The 20,636-nt window shown below is 47.6% G+C and overlaps 1 protein-coding gene across 1 annotated transcript; it reads left to right on the forward strand.

Moving 5' to 3' along the window:
• The first annotated feature begins 14,076 nt into the window (after positions 1 to 14,076).
• LOC101969101 (sulfotransferase 1A1) lies at positions 14,077 to 16,428 on the forward strand. The gene is made up of 7 exons (XM_021725489.3): positions 14,077 to 14,239; positions 14,347 to 14,472; positions 14,554 to 14,651; positions 15,151 to 15,277; positions 15,366 to 15,460; positions 15,927 to 16,107; positions 16,230 to 16,428. Exons 1-7 carry the CDS (start codon positions 14,092 to 14,094, stop codon positions 16,340 to 16,342), a joined length of 888 nt encoding a protein of 295 aa, XP_021581164.2. The 5' UTR covers positions 14,077 to 14,091; the 3' UTR covers positions 16,343 to 16,428.
• Positions 16,429 to 20,636: the final 4,208 nt, after the last annotated feature.

Here is a 20,636-nt window from a genome sequence, read left to right on the forward strand (position 1 = left end):
ACAGCACTGGTGAGAACAAGCAGTCTTTCACTGGAGTGATCATCTGGCTTATCTCAGTCCCGAAACTGGGCTTGCAGATGTAACATGGCATATCAAGCTCTCTAGCAAATATACGCAAAAAACCCCTCTCAGAACATTTCACTATTGAGCAATGAGATGAAAGTGATGAGAAAGCTCATCTTAACAGATCAAATGGCCCTGGATGTATCACCTGCAGCACCAGAAGGAACAGGTGCCATCATTACAGTGGAATGTTGTGTTAACCCTGATAACTCTGGAACTGTGTCTGCTACAAGAACTTGACTCTCAAAATAACAGGTTGTCTGATTCTGCCCAAAGTTTCAATGACTTCCTAACCTCCAGGTTTTCTGGAACATCTTGTTGCAGAACAGCTTTTTCTTCTTATTAGCCTTTATACTCTACTTAGCAATACTTTTTTGTAATTTGCTCTGTTGCTGTGGAGGGATAGTATCTCACATGCCCAGGCTATCAATGATGGTTCCACAACCAACACATTCTGGCCTTTCTATGTCACCTTAAGATCACTCAGGACAGGACTTTCCATCCCTGGATAAGCTGGCTTATGGTTCCTTGTTAGCCAGAAGCAGCCAATGAAGACACACCTTGTTCCTAGTTGCCTTTTAAGATAAAGGGATAAATGTCTGCATGTGGGTGAGAAGAGGTACTATAGGAGAAATAATAAAAAGAGAATGCAGATATAAATAAAGGACCAAAAAATAGGATTTTAATTCAGAAATCCTGCATACTTTTCCAGGCCTGTGACTCTCTATGACTGTCTTTCTTCCAGGCCTGTTACTCCCCAGTTCCTGGGAAACCTGTGAATCTACCTGTGCACTGTTAATTAGATACTCAATACACTGATGAAGGGAGACATCATATTTTGAGAAACCTATAATTTAAGGGACTTCTTATCACTATCTCTTGATCAGATGATGAAGACCAAGTCTGCCTGAGGATCCCGGGATTAACCAGTCCTCCAGAAACTGTCGAGAGATTACTGAACTGGCGTCATTCCTACATGACATACCTCCCCATAACCACTTCTCACCAAGTTACCTTAAAAAGAAGAGTCTGGAATCCGGGATGGCCCACATTCAATCCTTCCTGGAGTCACTTCCCCTGGAACATGTACTTACACCCGCAGCAAGGCATCAGCCTCTTTGCAGTTCAAGTCTTCAGTTGGTGGTGGATGGAGGGGGTAGGGGGCGGTTCCAACAGTCAAGGGTTACGCATTTACCATGCATTAGCCAATCAGAGTCTGTGTGACAAGGAACCCTGCCCATGCATGCGCCTATTGGTTGGTGCAGAGACCCACTTCCCAGCCATAGTTCCATGCCCATGCATGACTCCAAGAGGCACAGGAGGTTTGAGGGGTGTGGGGGTACAGTCAAGCCCTCGCAAACTGTGACGAGGAAGAACAGCATTGGGACGGCTGAAGCAGGGAATAATCCCTGGGCCCCCCAGTTGGGCAGTTGATCCTAAGGGCGGCCACTGCAGACCCTACGGCTTGCATGAGGAAGACCATATCCCTGGGAGGAGAACAGGTAGAAACATGGGAGTCTCCTCCCCACCAGCGCCCAACTAGGAGAGAATCCCTAACCATCACTGGCCTCCAGGCCCATCTAGAGCCTCCTCACAAGGCCTTCAAGCCCAGCCTCCAGGCTTCACCACTTTGTAGGCTTGTCTTATCACACTTGCCATCCTTAGACCCTGAGTGCAGTTGGAGGTATTTAACTGTCCCCTGTTCCTCCTCCAGAACGCTCTCCTTTATTCTAGGAATTGCTCATCAATTTCCCAGTGGTGGGACCCTTCCCTACCTGCTTAGAGTTGCACAGGGTCGACCTCCCTACCCAGCCCTTTAGGATAGACCCTCCCATATATCTATTACAGCCCCCCCTCCCAATATAATCTGCCCTTTGCCCCAAAAGAGCCTGAGGCCTCCCAAAGCCTGCCTGTCTGGAGGAAGACCCTCACCGTCCTCCCAAGGCCTTCTCCCTTTGGTCTACTGGATCCCCCACCCCTTTCTTGCCACTGGGGAGTTGAGAGTGAACCCCACGTAATTGCAGACCCTATGCCCAGGATTCAGGTAGTTTAGAAGGTAGATGCCTAAGATACAGCCCAGCTTTGCTTCGCCTCCCAGAGACCCATAGGGACTTAATGTGCCAGGGATGTTAGAAATAAAGACGGACGTGCCACAAGAAATCAAACTATGCTGGAAAGTGGGGGGCCTAGGCATTCACGTCTGACAAAAGGGAATGCCACCAAATCTGGCTAGGAGGCACAACAGACGGGCAGTAGGCCGGCTTATATACCCTATGGCCTGCAGACCTTCACCCCGATTGGAAGACTAAATGGTACAACCCAAGGGATTGGCTAATATTAAAATGGGGGGGGGGCAAAAGGGAAAGAGCATAATTAAGATGGCTACAACTGAACCCACTTAAGACTGATACTGTATTTTGAAAATGGACCACCAGACTTTCTATTTCTCACATGGGCTGAAGCTGTGTCCTAGGGCCCCTGGAGAGGGGGGTGAGGAAACCTGGAACTGAAAGATGCTTGTTTCAAAAATCTCCTGGGAGCCATTGCGAGGCACCTTGGAGACCCCAGCAGGGCCAGCTCTTTCATCTTCTGGCCAAAGGAGCTAGGTACCAAAATGCTGCCCTGGGGATAGAATGTGGGGCACTTTATCACTGAACTACTGTTATAGGGAGACCGTTCAGAAAATACTCAAAGACCGAATTTGCAACAAATTAGAGAGGTTTATTTCCTGGCCAGGGATGCTTCTGCCATGCCCAAACGTCCTTCTGACAGAAGTGCACCAGGCTGTCTGTGGTTCCAATATTTAAGGAAGAAAGCCACATCCTATGGAATCTGTGAATTGCAAGCAAGAAGGGTACAAAGGCTGAAAAAAGCAGTTAGCAGAGCCATCAGACAACCACATCCTGGGTTCAGGCACACTTGTGGTTTGTACATCTTGGTTCAAGTACATTTTGTGGGATACAGAGTACAGAAGACAATAATTTTCTTTTTGTGTTTAGCAGAAAACAGCTCTCATTTTGTTTTCTCAGAAGTGGGTCCTGCAGCTGTCTCTTCATGGGGGCAATAACAGAAAAACTAAGGTGGAGTCTGGAACAGCTGAGATGGAGTAACTTCAGCCACATCTGTTTGCTCATAGAGCCATAGTGACTCCGTGCTTGTCGCTCCAGCAAGGAGGGGACTGTTACAAGTGATCAGGTAGTTTAACCACAGCAATTGCTTTACACAACCAGTATTAGTAACTTATTGTGTTGATCAGTTCACACCACAACACTGCATCTCAACACTTGTTTTTGTTGTTATTTTGACAGAGTCTTGCCCAATTAGCCAGGCTGACCAAGAACATATGGTCATTCTGAGTCCACTTCTCATCTCTGGGAGTACAGGTACACACCTCAGCGATTGGCCCACTGTTGCCCTTAATGTATTTTTGTTTCATATTATGTATATTTATATATGTGCATATACAGAGAATAAGAATATAAACTATACTATTATATATTATAAATATATATTAATAAATATAATTATTAAATATATTTTATTAAATATATAATTACATATTATATATATTTATATGCTACATGGTATTTATATTTATAATGTAATATAATATGTATTATATTATGATATAAAATATAAATGTTCATTCATGAAATGTATTATATTGTAATGGTTGTTGGCAAAGTATAAAGGCAGCCACACCCCAGAGAAAAACCCCAACATGGCGCCTAATGACCTTCTCTTCCTACTTTCCCCTTTTTTTTCACTAGCGAGAAAAGTTCCTGTGGATTGAACTTGCCCGCCAGCGCCAATTTCAAATCTCGCTGGCAGGAACCTTAGCCCCAATAAGAAATAATTCCTGGGCTCCAGAACTGATATCTGGAAGAACTTGACAATAAATGGGTGGCATGCCATTTATCTAAGCCCTGCCATCTCTCCTTAGATCTATATAAGCCCGAAGCCTTTTGCAATAAAATTGGAATTCTCCCCGGGGAAGTGTCTTGCGCGGAGGATTCTTTCATTCTGGTGCCGAAATCCAGGATTTAGGTGAGCTCATTCTAACAAGAGCTCTGTCCAGGCTCTGCAGAGACTCTCCACCCTAGTCCGCTCTTTCAGACACTGGCTCCCTGCACTCACACTGATCTAGTTTAGGTAAGTTCCCCCTGCCTGGCTCGCCAACTCCCTTTGGGCTGACAGTAGGATCTGTGACCGTGACCTTCCGGCACACTCCTGACGACCAGTAGGGAGGAGGGAACCCACCCCACTAAGACCTTCACTGGCTGCAGTGGACCCTCTGGCGATTTGCTTCCCTTTGGGGTGTGAGGCTTCTGGGTTTACACGAGAGGCTCCCTGGTTTCTTCCTCATCCATGGGAGCTGCGTCCTGCTGGAGCTGCGTCCTGCTGGAGCTGCATTCTGCTCGGATATGCCTTTTTCATCCCATATGTTAGTAATTTGAGTTCTCTCTCTTCTTCTCTTCGTTAGCATGGCTAAGGGTCTGACAATCTTATTTTTTCGAAGAACCAACTTTTAGTTTTGTTAATTTTTTCAAGTTTCTTTTGTTTCAATTTCATTGATTTCCACTCTGATTTTAATTATTTCTTGCCTTCTGCTACATTTGCTATTGTTTTGCTCTTCCTTTTCTAGGGCTTTGAGATGAAGTGTGAGCTCATTTATTTGTTGGTTTTTCCTTTTTTTGAGGAATGACCTCCAGGCAATGAATTTCCCTCTTAAACTGCTTTAATTGTGTCCCATAGATTCCTATATGTTGTATCTGTATTTTCATTTATCTCTAAGAATTTTTTGATTTCCTCCTTTATGTCTTCTGTAACCCATTGATCATTCAGTAACATATTGTTCATTTTCCATGTGATGTAGGATTTTTCCTTCCTTCTTTTTCATTGATTTCCAGTTTCATTCCATTATGATCAGATAAAATGCATGGTATTATCTCCACCTCTTTATATTTACTGAGGGTTGCCCTATGGCATAATATATGGTCTATTTTTGAGAAGGATCCATGTGCTGCTGAGAAAAAAGTATATCCACTTGATGATGGTTGATATATTCTATATATGTCAGTTAAGTCTAGGTTATTGATTGTAATATTGTGTTCTATAGTTTCTTTATTCAACTTTTGTTTGGAGGATCTGCCCAATGGTGAGAGAGGTGTGTTTGAAGTCACCCATAATTATTGTGCTGTGGTCTATTTGATTCTTGAACCTGAGGAGAATTTGTTTTATGAACGTCGCAGCACTATTATTTGGTGCATAAATATTGATAATTGTTATGTCTTGTTGGTGAACGGTTCCTTTTAACAGTACATAATGTCCTTCCTTATCCTTTTTGATTAACTTAGTCTTTTTTTATTCTTTAATTCTTTACTTCGTTATTTATTTTTTTATTGGTTGTTCAAAACATTACAAAGCTCTTGACGTATCATATTTCAAACATTAGTTCCAAGTGAGTTATGAACTCCCATTTTTACCCCAAATACAGATTGCAGAATCACATCGGTTACACATACACATTTTTACATAATGCCATACTAGTAACTGTTGTATTCTGCTACCTTTCCTATCCTCTACTATCCCCCCTCCCCCCATCTTCTCTTTCTATCCCATCTACTATAATTCATTTCTCTCCTTGTTTTTTTTTCCAATTCCCCTCACAACCTCTTATATGTAGGTTTTTATAACAATGAGGGTCTCTTTCCATTTCCATGCAATTCCCCTTTTCTCTCCCTTTTCCTCCCATCTCGTGTCTCTGTTTAATGTTAATCTTTTCTTCCTGCTCTTCCTCCCTGCTCTATTCTTAGTTGCTCTCATTACATCAAAGAAGACATTTGGTATTTGTTTTTTAGGGATTGGCTAGCTTCACTAAGCATAATCTGCTCTAGTGCCATCCATTTCCCTGCGAATTCAACCCAGATGCCCTTCAATGGATGAATGGATTAAAAAATGTGGCATTTATACACCATGGAGTATTACACAGCACTAAAAAATGACAAAATCATGGAATTCGCAGGGAAATGGATGGCACTAGAACATATTATGCTTAGTGAAGCTAGCCAATCCCTAAAAACAAATACCAAATGATTAACTTAGTCTTGAAATCGATTTTATTCGATATGAGGATGGCCACCACTGCATGTTTACGAGGACCCTGTGCGTGATATATTTTTTCCCAACTTTTCACCTCAGCCTGTGTATGTCTTTTCCAGTCAGATGTGTCTCCTGGAGGCAACATATTGTTGGATTTGTTTTTTTAATCCATGTTACCAGCCTATGTCGCTTTATTGGAGAGTTTAAGCCATTAACGTTTAGAGTTGCTATTGATATGTGGTTTGTACTGCCAGCCATGTTTGATTATTTATCTTTTTTTTAATTTAGTTTGTTTCTCCATGATTAGCTTTCCACCCCACCCCTCTATCATTACCGAGGCACTTTGCACTGATGGTTTTGGTTGTTGTTTTTCATTTCTTCCTCGTATAGTGTTTTGCTCAAGACACTTTGCAATGCTGGTTTTCTGGCTGCAAATTCTTTTAGCTTTTGTATATCATGAAAGATTTTTATTTCGTTATCGTACCTGAAGCTTAATTTTGCTCCATACAGAATTCTTGGTTGGCATCCATTGTCTTTCAGTGTTTGAAATACGTTGTTCCAGGATCTTCTCGCTTTCAGCGTCTATGATGAAAAATCTGTTGTTAACCTTATTGGTTTACCCCTGAATGTAATCTGCCTCCTGTCTCATGTAGCTTTTAATATTTTCTCTTTGTTCTGTATATTGGATATCTTCATAACAATGTGTCTTGGCATTGGTCTACTGTGATTTTGTGTGCTCGGTGTCCTATATGCATCTACAATTTGTATATCTGTTTCCTTTTTTATTTCTGGAAAGTTTTCTGTAATTATTTCATTCAGCAGGTTACTCATTCCCTTGGTTTGAATCTCTATACCTTCCTCTATCCCGATGACTCATAAGTTTGGTTTTTTTATATTATCCCATATCTCTTGGATGTTTTTCTCGTGATTTTTTATCAGCCTTTCTGAGTTGGCTAGACTCTTTTCAAGATGATATATTTTGTCTTCATTATCTGACGTTCTGGCTTCTACTTGCTCCACTCTGTTAGTGATACTCTCAATTGAGTTTTTAATTAGGTTTATCATTTCCTTCATTTCTAGAATTATTGTTTGATTTTTTTATAATCTCTATCTCCTGAAAAAGATGCTAAACTTCTTCTTTTATCTGTTTATGTAATTCATTTTCAACGTGTTCTTTCACTGTTTGTATTTTCTGTCTCGTATCCTCTTAAAGGTTCCATTCCATCTGTCTAAGGTATTTCTTGAGTTCTTTATATGACCATTTTTCTGATGACTCTAGGTCCTCCTGAATATTTAGGCTGTCCTTCATTGTTTGTACTCCTTTTCTTCCTTGCTTTCTTATGCTGCTCATGTTACTTCTTGTTCTGTTTGACTGCTGAGTTACTGTTTACTCCTATAAATGTATTTTATGCTTGGTAGGAAAGATATTAGAAGGGAAGGGAAGAAGTCACTAAAGAGAATGAGAGTAGGCAGGTAGAATTCAAGGAAGGGGGAATAAGAAAATTGAAAAGAAATGAAAAGACAAAAGAGAAAAAAATAGAAAATAAAGAAAGAAAAATAATTTTTAAAAAATAATGATAATTAAAAAATGAAAATTTAAATTTAAAAAACTAAAAATAAAATAAAATAATTTTAAAAAATTAAAAACATAAAAAAAGTTAAAAGAACAACAAAAAAAAAATGAAAATGAAAGAAAAAACCCAAATTAAAATAATAATAATATGTGCAGTCATAGAGTTCGATTAACTTCTCTTCCCGTAGGAGGAGCTGTGCCCACTGGGCCAAGCTTCTCCTCTCAATAGGTGGGAACCAATCACTGTGCAGCAGCTCTTCCTCCCAGACTGGGCGGGTCTCCAATCCTGAGTGTCTAGGGCCTTCTCTTGTGTTTCCTCATGCCAGGCCCTGCTCACCTATGACGCTCACCACAATACTGGCTACATGCCAGGTCTGCTGCTCCTGGGAGCCCTGTTTTCATGAACGCCTGGGCACACTCTCCCTGTTTGCCTCCCTCAGACCCTGAGGCTGTAGAGCTTGGGGCTGAGAACCCCCAGCGAATTTGCTTGCCCTCTGGTAGCCACACCGCAGGTAGCTGGTGCAAGAGACCTCAGTTGTCAGCACTGGTGGGAACGGTAGCCAGGAATTCCGCGCCGAAAGTCCTGTGCCACTCCTGATTCCCTCGGTCTGGCTATCATGCTCACAGGAGAGCTGGGAGGGGCCCTTAAGGTTTCCCCGCTGTGTGGAGAGGGATGGCTAGGGGATTACACACCTGTCGCCACTGGTTTCAATGAAGTTATCTCCTCCACCCGTGACGTCAGTTCTTTGCCATGGTGGTATCCCATGCAAATGGTTACCGTTCGTTTCCTTTGCCGGGTGACCAATGCAACCCCGGATGGGTCTTGACTGTCTCTCCCAAGCCCCATTTCAATCCTGTGGCCACTGCCTATGAAGGTTCCGTTGGCTTTTACCTCTGTAAGTTCAGAAGGGCCGACAAGTTATTTCAGCAGGATCATTAGTGCTGAGTCACGAGAAGCAGGCGAACCGGAGCATGAATGCAGCCCATCCAGGCTCAGTGTGTGTTCTGAGAGGCCCAAACTGTTTGCCCCAGATCCACATCAGCTCAGCATTGCTTAGTGATCCTGAGCAAACAGCATTTGGACAGTTTACAACTCCCTATGCCCGCACAGATGAAGAGGTCAGAGACTTGATCTCTCCACACCAGCCGCCATGTTGGATCGCACCTTTCTTAATCAACTAAAACTTTCCTGTCACTCCTCCTCCCCTGTGTCCTACCTGCCCTATCTCATGCTTCTATACAAACTCCTAAGGGAACACGCAGACCCATGTGTTCCTGTTCCTTCTGTTGCAGCACAACCAGGAATTGAATGGGACCCTCAACCGGGTGATGCAGTCTTACTTCGAGAGCTACATTCTCAGTCATTGAAACCTCACTGGACGGGACCCCGTACAGTCATATTTCCACCATGCTGGGGCCCACCAAACTCAAAGTTTCTCGCCAACCTCTCCTGTTACTAATCATTAATCTCTCTCAAGCTTCTATCCCAACCCACAGATGGAGCTTCTACATCCAAGCGACATGGCAACAGGATGGCACCACCCACTCTCAGTTTATGGGTCAAGATAATTGCCCATTCACTGGCTGTAATTGGGCCCTTAATGTTACTGGATTCAAGTGGGCCACCTCATCCAACTTATGTTCAGCAATGCTATGCTTCATAGCAGACCAAACTGAGGAATCCTGTAAGCACTGACCTGACACTTATGGCAGATGCCCTTATAATTCATGCAAAAAAACGCTTTCTAGATAAGTCTTGCTATGAGAATCGAGCATAACCCAAATTGACCTTCTAACAGTGGAAAAGGGAGGTACTTGCTTATTTCTCAGGGAAGAATGTTGTTATATTAATGAATCTGGTCTAATAGAAAATATGTTATTAAATTACAAGAATTATTGACTCAATTGCTCAAACCCACCTCCTCTAATCCCATACCGGGGTTCTTCCAATCCTCTCTCACCATGTACTTGCTACCTCTCTTGGGGCCCCTTATTGGGATGCTCCTTTTTTGTGCTCTCTTGCCCTGAATAATGAAGTTCCTTCAAACACAATTACAGAAAATTTCTAATCAAACCTTCAATCAGATTCTGCTTAGGCACCACCAGCCTCTGATGACCAATGAGCCCCCAACATCTTCAAGAGAACAGCTCACTCATTGCTGAAGCTCACTACCAGGCACAATGGAATGCAACAGATATCGGACAGCAGGAGACAATGAGCCCGGAGAACCTCTTAATCTGCCACCTTGGATTCTTGAGCCTTTATGTCCTGTTAAGCCTCCTCATGGCCCTTGGCCTCTTCTCTATCAGTCCCCTAACATGGACCTTCTGCCAAAAACTGACCTTTGCTTTAATTTTTATCTTCATCCTGTTTTTGTTTGCTCTGATCTTCTTCAGGTGCTGGTGACGCCATGTCAAGGCAATGCTTTCAGTATTTCCTAGAGTCTCTGTTACAAGACCAGTGGCTGATACCAACAATCTCCTCCATCCAGGACTGGTTCGATGCCATCAATGACTTGTGGCTTCAGGGAACCTTCATAGACTTTACCCCTATGGAAGTAGCTGTCTATAGTCACTGGGTTTTATTTCTGGCTGCCATTTTATCCCCAGACCTGCCCCCCGAACATTCCTCCACTTCCCCTTCTAGGCCCCACGCCGACATCATACAGCAGGAAGAAGCCAAATCTGACCAACAACAACCCAGTTCCTAAGAAAGAAAAAGGGAGGAATATTGGGAAAAATATAACAGCAGCCACACCCCAGAGAAAAACCCCAACATGGCGCCTAACGACCTTCTCTTCCTACTTTCCCCTTTTTTTCCCTAGCCTGAAAAGTTCCCACAGATTGAACACTCCCACTGGCGCCAAATCTTGCTGGCGGGGAACCTTAGCCTTAATAAGAACTAATTCCTGAGCTCCAGAACTGATATCTAGAAGAACTTGCCAATAAATGGGTGCCAGCCATCTATCTAAGCCCTGCCATCTCTCCTTAGATCTATACAAACACACAGCCTTTCGCAATAAAATTGGAATTCTCCCCAGCGAAGTATCTTGTGTGGAGGATTCTTTCAATGGTTAATTTTAATTGTCAACTTAATTGGGTTAAAAGATGCTGATGATTAAGAGGCTTCTGGGTGGGCTGGGGATGTAGCTCAGTTGGTAGAGTGTTTGCCTAGATGTCTGAGGCACTAGGTTCGATCCTCAGCACCACATAAACACTAATAAATAAAATCAAGGTATTATGTCTGTCCACAACTAAAAAAAAATTTTAAAGGGAAACTTCTGGGTGTGTCAATGAGAGTGTGTCTAGGGTGATTGGCATGTGGGATAGCCAACTAAAGTGGAGACCCTCCCTAAGTGTGGGCAGCATATCCAATAGAATGGGGGCTTGCATGCAATGAAAGTTGGGAGAACAAGGAAGCAGCAGCAGAGGCAAGATCCATTCTTCTTGAAAGGGCTCTTAATTGCTGCTTTGATCATCTGAGGATATTGGACTCTGGCTTCTTCACTCTTGCAAAGCAAACTCTGCCAGTGTTTCTCCAGGGAGTTTCCAGAAGCAGTCTGTCTTGGTCTAGGGTAGCACCTGTATCCATTATGTTCTGGGGCCTCTGCCTCTATGAATGTGCAGCTACTGGTTCTTCCAGCTCTCCAGCCTGCAGAAGGCCATTGTGGACTATCCACCTTCTGGTCACATAAGCCAACCTGATAAATCCCTTGTTGGCAATCATACTTCCTGTTGATTCTGTTCCCCTAGAGAACCCTAATACATATGTGTTATAATGTAGTATATAGACTATATATAAAATATTAATACATGATATATGTTATATAAAATGTAATATTTAATAAGTGATATGTATTGTTATATATGATATTCATATTTATTATATATAAATGTATATGTTTTAAAATATAAATATTATTTATTATAAATATAAATTTAGATTTTTTTACACTATATATAGATATTTTTTCTTTTGATCAGCTCCCCCACTCTTCACAGTAGACTCCAGGAAGGAAGTTTATATACACTGTTTCAGAAGAGAGTAGCCAGGTATGGTGGCAATCACCTGGACACTGCATACCTCACCCTCCACGTCCCTAACCCTGACCCTGCTTTTCTGTCCCCTCTCCTCTCTACCAGAAACTGGACAGCTTTTATTGAGTACAATTAGGAATAGTGAGACAGACCTGGTGGTACACGCTATAAACCCAGTGGCTCAGGAGGCTAAGACAGGAGGATCAAAAGTTCAAAGCCAGCCTCAGGACTTATCAAGACCATAAGCTACTTGGTGGGACCCTGTCCCATGAGAAAAACGTTTGTAACAGGATGAGGTATGTGGCTCAATGGTTAGAGCCACTAAGTTCAATCCCAGTTACTGGAAGAAAAATGAGTTTTGAGCAATGGTACCTTCTGTTGTTTGCTGGGACATGGGATGGGGAGAACGAGGTGTGAGGAGGGCCACTGGCCCAACCATGTGTCCAGCATCCCCCTACCTATCCCTTCTGAAACCCATTACCCAGCTTACCTCTGAGGACACACTATTCTGGGAAGGCACAGGAGACTCACACCCATGACTCAGAGCCCATTGACCTCCAGTGCCCAGGGAGACTGGATTTTAATACAAACAATAAGAGAAAAGGCTGAGGAGGAGCTGGGGAGCTCCCTTACATGGAGCCCTGAGGCTCTTGTGCCCCAGCCCCTTCGTGTCTGTCTCTGGAGGCCCCTCAAGCCCAGGGAAAGAAGCACCTGTGGGGCCATTCAGCATCTGTGAGCAATGTCTCTGAAGTCACTCAGGAGCCATGAAGCAGGGACTCACTTCTTCCTAGAACTATTAGGCTCCAACATAATTTTTCTTTCCTATCCCATGCTGCCTCAAAGCAGCCTTCCTTGCTCTGCTCCGCCCCCATCCCTTCGCCCTGCCCACTCAGCACTCAGGACTTGCCCTGCTCTCAGAGCCTGCAGTTCCCGAAATGCCTGAGGCTGCTCTGCCCTGAGCCCTGGAACTTTATGAAACGACCACCCAAGAGCCAGCAGGAAGGTGAGTGGCCCTGCACCCCATTTTCCCCTCCCCTCCCTTGTCGTAATCTGTTAGAAAAAGCCATCTGTTAACCTTCCCTGCAGGGACAAAGTTTGGGGAGCCCTGCAGGAGCCAGATCACAGCTGAGGGACCATCTGACCCTTGGGCTCTTTCTCTTCATTTCAGTTCTGTTGTTTCCTGTAGGTTAAACCCACAGGTTGGATTTTAACACAGATGTGTGCCTGGATCCAGTTGAATGATAAGGATGGTAACCCTGATGTACCCATGCCTAAACCCCACCTTCCTTCCAGAGGATAGCCATTCCCAGGACTGGCTCCTCACCTGTCCCACTGTGGACCCACAGAAAACAGCTCTACAGTACCCACTCCACACCTCCACCAATCCCCTGCATGCCCAGGAGGACACGAGCCTGGGTCCCTGCCCAGCTCCTGCTCCAACATCTTCCAGGTGCTCCTTTCACTTGATCAGACACCTATTTGATCCCTTCACGGGGATTCTACCTCCCAGTTCTTTTCCCATGGACCACCCATCTCAATAGACAACTCCAGCCTGGCCTGAGTCCCCTTCCCCTGTTTTTCTGAGTGATCAGTTTTGCTCATTCACATGCAAGGCTGGTCCACCAGCCAAGTTCAGCTGCTCAATTGTCCTGTTTATCCTGGAGCCAAGATGGAGCTTGGAGGGCAAGTGGATCCCAGGCCTGGCTGGCCTGAGGTGTTTCCAGATGTGAAGGGCCCAGGGACTCAAGAGGGGAACATCAGAGATGAGCCCACAGGGGCTGTGTCTCAGCAGGGGAGGAAGAGCAATGAGCTGCATGTTAAGTGTTAGGATGGGCAGGGCAGCTAGTGCGCAGCCGGGGGTAGAGGACTTGACTGACATGCAAGAAACCCCAGGTTCCACCCTCAGCACCACACACAATACAAAACAAAAGAAAAACAAACAAAAAGGAACAGGCAGAGCCTGCAGGAATTTCTCAACTGCTGAAGAAATCACTAGAATCACTGGGAGAGCTTCCAAATCTGGGTATCTGGACTCCAACCCCTGATATTGCTAACATTACTCTGGGCTGTGGGAAGGCCCTGGGGTCATGTTCTGCAAGTAATAAGAAGGTGCAGCCTGAGCTGTGAACCATGGCACTGGAGTTAAACCTTCCTTCCAATCCCAGCTCCCCACTTAGTAGTTTATAGAGAAGCTGGGCAAGTCACAGGACGCCCTGCAGCCTCAGTGTCCTTATCTCAAAGCAACAACCCAGCAAAAGCTGTTTTGTGAAGAGATTCAGAGAAGCAGAGCAGGCACTGGCCCCTGACTCAGCAGCATGAAGCTGGTCCAGGACACCTGCCGTCTACCACTGGTCAGTGTGAAGGGAGTCCCGCTCATCAAGTACATTGCAGAGATGGTGGGACCAATTCAGAGCTTCCAGGCTTGGCCCGATGATGTTCTCCTCAGAACCTACCCCAAGTCTGGTAAGTGAGGAGGGTCACCCTGCTCCCCCACTGGGGCTGCAGTCCCCACCTTGGTCTCCAGGGCCCAGCCCTCCATCCTGCTCACATCTGCTTCTCTCCCTTTCCAGGCACCACTTGGTTGAGCGAGATACTGGAGATGATCTATCAGGGTGGTGACCTAGAGAAGTGTCACCGGGCACCCAATTACATACGCGTGCCCTACCTTGAGTTCAAAGGCCCAGGGGTTCCCTCAGGTGAATAGCAGGGTGCTGCGGCAGGTGGTATTAGGAAGGCGGGGCTCCAGCTCACCACATGTTCCCCTGCCCACACCTTAGGTCTGGAAATTTTGAAAGATACACCTGCCCCTCGGCTCCTCAAGACACACTTGCCCCTGAGCCTGATTCCCCAGAGTCTGCTGGATCATAAGGTCAAGGTGAGTGGCAGTGGAGGCCACTAGGCCATTCCAGCTTTGATTCTGTTCTGCATGGAAAGTCTCTTCAAGCTTTGTCTCTGCACAATTGGGAAGGCCACCGGCCCTCACTGTGGCAGGGCCAAGACGAGGAGGAGAGCGAGACCCTTCAGTGCAGACCTAAGGGCAGGGAGCCTGGTGCTCAGAGGCTCACAGAGGGGCTAGAGGGTCCGCTGCCTGCCTTGTTCTCCATCTGGGTGTGTAGTGGAATCCCAGGGGTGAGATAGGATGAAGTATGGCCTCAGGGACCAGCCAGGAGTCGCCCATCAAATCTGAGTTCAGATCCCAGCTGCTGTAGCCATCCCTGAGGTCTCCAGCAAGTCAGCCTCAAGGCCTCAGCATCTTCCCTTGTCAACTGAGAGGGGACCCCCTACAGGGGTACTGTGAGGGGGACATGAACCAGGGGGCATGGGATGTGTGTGTGGGTGGTGTAGCTGGCAGTGGGTGTCATCTGTCCCTGCAGGTGATCTATGTTGCCCGCAATGCAAAGGATGTGGCTGTCTCCTATTACCACTTCTACAAAATGGCCAAGGTGCACCCTGACCCTGGCACCTGGGATAGCTTCCTGGAGAAGTTCATGGATGGACAAGGTGGGCCCCCAACCTGGAGGAAGGACAGGGCTGGAGTTTAGGAAGCCCACCTGAAACTCATACCAAACTCTGCTGGTCCCTTCCCCAGTGTCCTATGGGTCGTGGTACCAGCACGTGCAGGAGTCCTGGGAGCTGAGCCGCACCCACCCTGTGCTCTACCTCTTCTATGAAGACCTGAAGGAGGTGAGACAGCCTGCCACTGCTTCCTTCCATGTCCCACCCAGGGGACTGGAACCTCAGGGTTCCTGACAAGGTCCAGGACCCTCCCCTTTGGAAGGCCCACCCAGCCCAGGGTTGCCCACACTGCCTTCCTGGCATGGAACCACAGAGCCAGCCCAGCGCAGACCCAGCACAGCCCTCATCTCCTAGCACCTGTCTCAGTTGCACTTGCCCGGGGCTCTGCCAACCCTGGGGCCTATTTCCTGAAAAAAGACTTTCCCTGCCCTGTCTCATAAGACACCAAGCAGGGCTCAGTCCTGGACCCTAAAAGGAGTGGGTGCAGGGAAACAGGCCCAGAGTGAAGCAGCTCGGGCTGAGAGGTTTCCAAGTGGAAGGGCCAGCTCCCTTGGTAAACCAGAGAGGGGATTTCTGTTGTGTATCCTCCTTAAGAAATCCAAGGCCCCTCTGAAGAGCCTGTGCCTTGCTTCAGAACCCCAAAAGTGAGATTAGAAAGATCCTGGAGTTTCTGGGGCGCTCCCTGACAGAGGAGATGGTGGATCACATCATCCAGCACACATCCTTCAAGGAGATGAAGAAGAATCCCATGGCTAACTATACCACCATACCAACTGAGTTCATGGACCACAGCATTTCTCCCTTCATGAGGAAAGGTGGGTGCTGGCCAGGGTGGGTGGATGCAGAAGGGAGGGGGGAATCAGCTGCCAGAGCCTGCTCTGAGCCACCGGGGCCACCTGTGGGGGGGGGGGGACTCAGCCCCTTTTTTCCCTCCCAGGCATCGTGGGGGACTGGAAATCTGCCTTCACTGTGGCCCAGAATGAGCGCTTTGATGCCCACTATGCTGAGAAGATGGCAGGCTGCAAGCTCAACTTCTGCTGGCAGCTCTGAGTGGTGTCGTGGGGAGCCCCTGCAGGGGGAGCATGGGCACAAGCCTGACCTATGACCTCAGGAATAAAATATGATGTGTCCAACAAGAGGCCACCTGACACTAACTAAATCCCACTGGGACCAAGTAGGGCCTGCTTCCTGGCAGCCTGACAGGGCCAATTGCCCTTCCTGGGTGGGAAAGAGTTGTGCAGAGGGAAGGCCCAGGAGACATTAGAGAAGAGGAAGAACATTGTGTCCTGTAAGATCCTCTGTTGCCTCCTCCCTCTAGTCTCCTAGCATGCTTCACTTTTGGGAGACTCTTTACAAGCCACCAGTTACCTCTGGGCCACATTGAGGGAGGGGGACAGCCATCTGCGTAGCGATGTCTTCAAACAGAATGGAGTTTTCATCCGAGACCTGTAGGATGCAGACAGGAGGCACTGGTCAGAGGCTTCCAGGAGAGGCCAGCCTCCTCTTGGCCTGGAGCCCTGGACCAGCAGGAACCTGAGAGTTCCAGGCACCTCCAGGCCTCACCTTCCCTCTGAAGTCAAGGGGTCCAGGTCCCCTTCCCACTCCCTGCTGCTCCAGAGCTGGTCCTCAGTGAAGGTGGCCTAGGGCAGAAGACCAAGCACAGGGAGAGGAGGGTGAGACTCCGTCCCCAAAGGGTCATGCTAGAATGACAAGGGGTCTGTTGCCACTCAGGACCCCTGAGTTAAGAAGATAAAGCAACCCAGAGGGCAGCAGGCAGGTGTCCTGAAGGCCCGGGGGAAGAGCATTCAGCCTGCATCAGGTTACATGTGACCCGTTTCACATGGGTCAGCGTCAGCAAGAGGGGTGAAAGCGAGAGTCAGGAGGTCTGGGCACATGCACCCAGCTCGAGCTACTCTGACTGCCCAGATGAGGAAGGACAGGAGGGCAGAGTGGCCTGCTCCTGGGGGCAGGCTCAGGCTCAGGCTGGGCAGGAGGGATGCAAAAGGTAGAGGCAGGTCCTTGAAGCTTGAGGCCATGAGAGCAGAAAAGAGAAGGAATTGGAAGATGACCCCATACCCTGTCTGGGGTCCGGAGGTGATGAAAGTCCTCTCCGTGGAAGCTGCCTTACCTGCTGTGGGATGTGTGGATCAGGACTGGGTGGAACAGGGGGTCTGGAGATACTGAGTCCACACCAGCTGCCCCTCTGGATAAGGCCTCGGGGTCCATCTCTGGGTTGGCTGTCCACTGGGTGGCTTGGATGATGCACCGGTGGCTTAAGGCAGCCCAGTGGATCACTTGCCAGGAGCCTGGCCACCCATTCCCAGCTGGACAATCACTCTTTGCCTTCTTCATCTATGTCATGTACCTCATACCAGTGGGAGAACGGAAGGAGGACACCGGGTGTAACCAGGTGCCCACTGAGAGCCAGGGAGCCAGAAAGAGGAGGAGGGGGAGATGGAGAGTGGGAAAGTGGCCCGAGGAGCCCAGTGCCTCCCACACCTCCTGCCCAGGTGCCCTCGGGGAAGCTCTTCTCCCGCTGTGCACACAGGCTGAACAATGCCAGCGGAAGAGGGTGTGGTGAGCAAGGTTCAGCGGGTGGGTGTCCACTCACTTGTTGGTGGCATGGCTGTAACTGACCACCTCTGCCAGGATCCACTGCTCATCCCCACCCACAGCCTTGACCCGCGCAGCCACCTTGTCTCCAGGCTTGGCCACATAGTCCCCTGAGGCTGGAATGGCTTTACAGAGGGGTGGGGGCCTGTGAGTGGAAGGAGCGTTAGTCTGGGCCTGGACTCCAGGCCCTCCTGCTGGCTGCCACCCTCACTTGTCACCAGGCTTCCCGATCCACAGGGGCAGGATCATGGCTGACTGTTGCAGCAAGGTCACCAGCACCCCTCTGCGCATGGTCTTCTGAGGCAGCTCCGAATCATTGTGTAAACCCATGATCTTGGCCACAGAGGGAAGGAGGCATGCCCTTGAAGCCTCAGGGACGGGCACCTGCCCGAGACCCCCCAGAACCCTGCCTGGTGCTGTCAGAGGAATTTAGCAGGGAGCCCCCCACCTCTCCAGTTTCCACCAAGGGTCCCGTCCCTTCCCTGCCCATCCACAAGATGTTCAAGTTGGGACCCTGACAAGCCAAGCTGCCAGGGTGATGAGGTGTGGAGACCATGGGAAGGAGCTAGAAAGTTGCCAAAGGGTGGTTTGGAGGTGCAGTCACCTCTGTCTCCTGACCTGGGCACCACTGGCCTGAGTGTGCTGGGTCAGCAAAACCCGCAGCAGCCTTACCCTTCCGGGGACTTCTCTAATCATCTATGTGGTAATTCATCCAAAAGTTGAGAAACAATTATTCAATGTGGATCTCTGGCCTCTCAGGCATGGCTCCATGCACCCCTCAACTTCAAACAGAACCAAACTGGAAGGAGACAAGACCAAGGGTGGAGGAGTCTGCACACATTGGCAGGGGAGCCAGGGCAATGGCATTTGTGGGCTTGGAAGGCAGCACCTGGGTGGCAGCCTCACATGGGCCTTACTTCAGGACACAGGGTGGGGCTCTGCCAAGTCCCCAGGTTCCCTCCACAGCAAGAAGCAGAGTGGGCAGTGGGAGGAAGGAGAGAGGCACAGGCCTTGGGTCACAGAAGAAGAGAGAACCAGAAAGTGTGGGCCATTATCACCTCTGTCTTGGGGAGGACTAAGGAAACCTTGAGGATAGTCATGGGCTGCAAAAGGTCATTTCTCCCACTCACGGCCACATATCATGCACATGAGGGAGCTGGAAACCTCCCTTCGCCCAGTGATGCCACAGCCATTTCAACACCCTAGTGCAACACACACTACAACACACTACATATAAATAAACCTACTGTGTGGCCAGTGGTAAAAAGTAGAGCATGTTCAATTATAGCACACTCAAAGACAGTAAGCAAGGGTGAATATTTAGGTTTTTACGATACTTCACTTCTGATAATTAGAGTCTTTGGACCTCATAAAAAAATAAACTGGAAAGCAATGCGCCCTGTGACACCAGCAGCAGACCCTCCCCCGTAGCTCATGTTTACTGCGTCTCTTGTTTCCATCAAGAGACAACATGGAGGTGGGTGCAGTGGTGAAGGCCTACAATCCCAGTGACTCGGGAGGCTGACACAGGAGGATTGCAAGTTCAAAGCCAGATTCAGATCCTGAGTAACTTACTGAGAACCTGCTTCATGACAAAATATAAGAAAAGGGTGGGTACAGTCGTCAAGCATCCCTGGGTTAAATTGCCAGTTTGAAAATAATAATAGTATTAATAAAAATAACAATAATAAAAGAGGCAACAGGGGAGTGACCTGAAGCATCTAGGTTTGTGTAAATTCTCTGTCTGTTCTCACAACGACAAGACTGTCTAGTGATGCACACGTCACAAGATTTAGTGACCCATGACTCTCCATTTTGGCCTTTTTATGGAAGTGCAAAGGACCAAAGCCAGGCATTAGTACATGTTAGGACTGCAGATCCAAAGGACAAAAATAAAAATGGGAAATTTTTAAAACAAACAAAAAAACTTAGAACCAAAGTAACAGCCTGGCCTGGTTTAAGGATGAGCAAAGTGAGGCACAAGCAGGAGACAGGCTCCCAGAAGGGCAGATCCTGGGTCATGGCCTAATTGTCCACTGCATTGTGCAGCTGCCTCTGGGGGTCCTGCCTGGGCCTGGCCTCTGGGAGAGAAGGACCTGGCGGGAATAGGTCCTGTGAAGACGGGTCTTGGGAGTCAGTTTTGCCCCCAAATTAGGAGTGACTCCCTGAGCCGGGACAACACAGGGCTCTTTGGATGGGTGTCTGGGCCACAGTAGGGGTTGCTGCATACTGTGCAGGGATGACCAAAGCCCCATTCCTTGCCCTTTCCTCATCACCTACCTGGATAGGTAATGCTGGGGAAGATGTACGAATCTCCCTGAATACCCATCTGGTCTCACTCTCTATGCCAGCCACATGAATGTAGGCAAGTCACATCTCCTCTATAAAACAGGGAAGGGTCCCCTCACCATTTGGTGAATACAGTGGTGGGTGCTGGGAGGCTGCAGGCTGGGCCTCTTAAAGGAGGGATGCTCCTTTTCTGCATTTCTCCTGCACTGTGGGGACCATGGGCTCTTCCAGAATCCTCAGGAGTAGACTCACCCACTAGTTCTCCTGCTGGTTCAGGGGAACTAAAGAGGTCAGAAAATGATCCCCGGGACCAGAAGGGTAAAGCTGTAACCATCAAGACTCCCAGCTTCACCAGCCCATTCTTTAGGATGGAAACAAGAGAGGCTAGTAGTGGTGGAGGTAATTCAGAGATTGAGAAGCTGGCATTTAAAATACAAGGAGA

Source organism: Ictidomys tridecemlineatus, chromosome 10 (genome assembly GCF_052094955.1).
Source record: "Ictidomys tridecemlineatus isolate mIctTri1 chromosome 10, mIctTri1.hap1, whole genome shotgun sequence".
Lineage (NCBI taxonomy): Eukaryota > Metazoa > Chordata > Mammalia > Rodentia > Sciuridae > Ictidomys > Ictidomys tridecemlineatus.